The 2,395-nt window shown below is 38.6% G+C and overlaps 1 protein-coding gene across 1 annotated transcript; it reads right to left on the bottom strand.

Annotated features, from left to right (window-relative positions):
* Nucleotides 1–234: 234 nt before the first annotated feature.
* Nucleotides 235–2,171, bottom strand: LOC143879983 (uncharacterized). Its single transcript, XM_077382723.1, has 3 exons — nucleotides 1,994–2,171; nucleotides 1,594–1,920; nucleotides 235–557 (listed from the first exon to the last, which is right to left on the bottom strand). The coding sequence occupies exons 1-3, from the start codon at nucleotides 2,067–2,069 to the stop codon at nucleotides 388–390; spliced, it is 573 nt and encodes a 190-aa protein (XP_077238838.1). The 5' UTR covers nucleotides 2,070–2,171; the 3' UTR covers nucleotides 235–387.
* Between the last annotated feature and the right edge of the window lie 224 nt (nucleotides 2,172–2,395).

The raw sequence follows: 2,395 nt of genomic DNA, 5'->3' as shown, positions 1-2,395 counted from the left end.
CCGAAAAAATCCAACCGATGAGGGATCCAAACTGATTGTGACCAAGACATAGGTGGATCTTATTTGAAATGGATCCATTGATACTCCAATTTTTGCCCTAGGCAATCTAAAATGGACCCACTACCCCGAACCATAATATCATATTATGATTAGGAAATGTCTTATTAGATCATTATTCTTCATAAAAATCAAAAGATGGAAAATTTCAGGAAATTATAGAACGACATGAACAAATTATTCATCAATGAAGCTTGTAGCATATAGATATCCGAAAATTAAGCAATACAACACATAATTATTACTCATTTTTACTTCACTATTCTCTAATTATTCGAAATCATGTACATGAAATCAAAAGGCGAGGAATCTATGTAAGACGTGATTTGATTATATCGAAGCCGGAGCAGAAGCAAATGATTCTGATGGAGGCGAAGCCACAAAAGATGACGATTCGCCGCCGGCCATAGGGCCGGGGGCCACCCCCGAGCTCAAAAGCTCCACCATGGTACGGTGAGGGTTCGAGCGTTGAACTTCGCACAGATGAGGTAGAAACACCCCTGCAAATAACAAATGTGTGATTAGCTACCACTTGGTTGGTAATTCCATCCCTCTTCTATTTGAATAACTTTGAAGTATACATAATAACTTCACTAGTATATTAAATTTTGTTATTTAAAGTTGGAAAGTTGGCCAAAACCATATAATGTGCCATTAAAAAAAAAAAAACATATGATGTGGTGTCTGTATAAACCATCTTTATTATCTAGACGGGGCAAGTGTGAATCAAAGAGTGATGATCAACGACTGTAGCCCTCTCATGGTAGGACAACACTGTGGCAAGGGCATTTGTGCCCTCTCATGTGGGGCCAGACCCCCTTAACCAACGGCCATCTCATAAGGTGCCTGATCTTGGATGGTCCAGGTCAATGGATACAAGCAACAATTTGATGGTATAGAGGATTTATACACCGGGTTTCGGTCTAGTTTATACAATTAGACCTATTTACATCACACTAGACGAGGGTGGCCCGAGGAAGAAAAAGGGCGAATATATCACTTCCCTTTACAAAAATGTAAATCCTGCAAAACTAGTCCGATTTTGTCAATCCTTCCCTCGAAAGGTAAAATGGCGTAAGACCATTCAAGAAACAAGGTCACAAGGACAACATTCCTTCAGATTTTCTTCATCCTAACAGTTTCAAAGTAAATGACCCAAATACCCTTATATAATAACATATATTTTAAGCTTTCTCACATAGTATATGTTAATTTAATTTAAAAATTATAAGAATTTTCCATGAAATATCTATGTGGTTCCCATGGTTTTACCACATATCAATGGCCAAGTTGACCTTCTAAAATTGAACACACGACAACATTGAAAATTTTGCATATAATCAGACATGCAAATGGTTTGAAGTTAAATACGATTATTTGCAAATAATGATTATTAATAGTTTAAAAAATGTATGGTTAATGGCTTCGAAAGAGTCTTAACATACGATTTCCAAGCAAGACCAAACTAAAATAATCTTCTTTGCAAATAAGAATCAATTTAAACAAGAAAAGGCAATACAAATCATGCATAGTTACCTTCTCCTGCGGCAAGATTGAAATAGAGATCGATAATGTTGGGGCAATTATGGTAACACTGGGTCGAGCAGAGCTTGGCGGTGAATTGTGGCTCCATGAGGGAGTCTGAAGAGATCCCGACCGAATTCCGATCGACACCACATGACCAGACACACTCATCGGTCTCTATCCATTCCGCCATCTTTTCCACAACCACCTCCGATGTCCGGCATAGGTATTCCGTCGGACCATCCTTTTGCGCCGAATTCTCTAGCAAACAACGTTTCCCAGACGAAGAAATCGAGAATGCGCAAACATTTTGTGGCAATTCCTCACAAATAATCTCACCTAATCACATAATTAAAACAAAATTCATCAATAAGTAGAGAGAGAGAGAGAGAGAGAGAGAGGAAATGTGTACCTAGAGAGACTTGGAGGAGGGGAGAGAGCATCAAGAAGAGGGCCAAGAACATTTTGGGAAATGAGGAAGATGACATTGCTTTGTTTTAGGACAACGAATGAGGGGATGAAGGAAAGAAGGGAATTGGAGGGGTTTTGTTTGTGGTGTTGCGTTTGAGAGAAGGTTTGATTTGGAGGGGTTTAAATAGGAGAATGATTTGAGGGAACAAACCTTCTTTCTACCACATGATCTCTTTCTCGAATATTTTTATTTTTATACTAATTTAGTTATTGCTCTACCTAATTTTACAGCGGAGTCGCAAAATTTGGTGAAGGTTTTGGCGTGTTAAAGAATGGGAGTGGGCCCACCCGACCACTTTTTTGTTTCTTTCTCTACTTTCTTACTTCGTTCATTTTTCGTGTC

Source organism: Tasmannia lanceolata, unplaced genomic scaffold (assembly GCF_043159265.1).
Source record: "Tasmannia lanceolata isolate RefF3 unplaced genomic scaffold, GAP_Taslan_0.1 ptg000006l, whole genome shotgun sequence".
Taxonomy (NCBI): Eukaryota; Viridiplantae; Streptophyta; class Magnoliopsida; order Canellales; family Winteraceae; genus Tasmannia; species Tasmannia lanceolata.
Note: the sequence above shows the minus strand (reverse complement) of the source record. Positions and strands in the feature narration are given on the sequence as shown.

What these genes read in the sequence shown, in the direction of transcription:
- LOC143879983 (XM_077382723.1), bottom strand. Translation starts at nt 2,069, where the DNA reads ATGTCATCTTCCTCATTTCCCAAAATGTTCTTGGCCCTCTTCTTGATG. An exon ending in CCTCCTCCAAGTCTCTCTAG is followed by an intron (nt 1,921 to 1,993) that starts GTACACATTTCC and finishes TTATGTGATTAG; the next exon opens with GTGAGATTATTTGTGAGGAA. An exon ending in CAATCTTGCCGCAGGAGAAG is followed by an intron (nt 558 to 1,593) that starts GTAACTATGCAT and finishes TGTTATTTGCAG; the next exon opens with GGGTGTTTCTACCTCATCTG.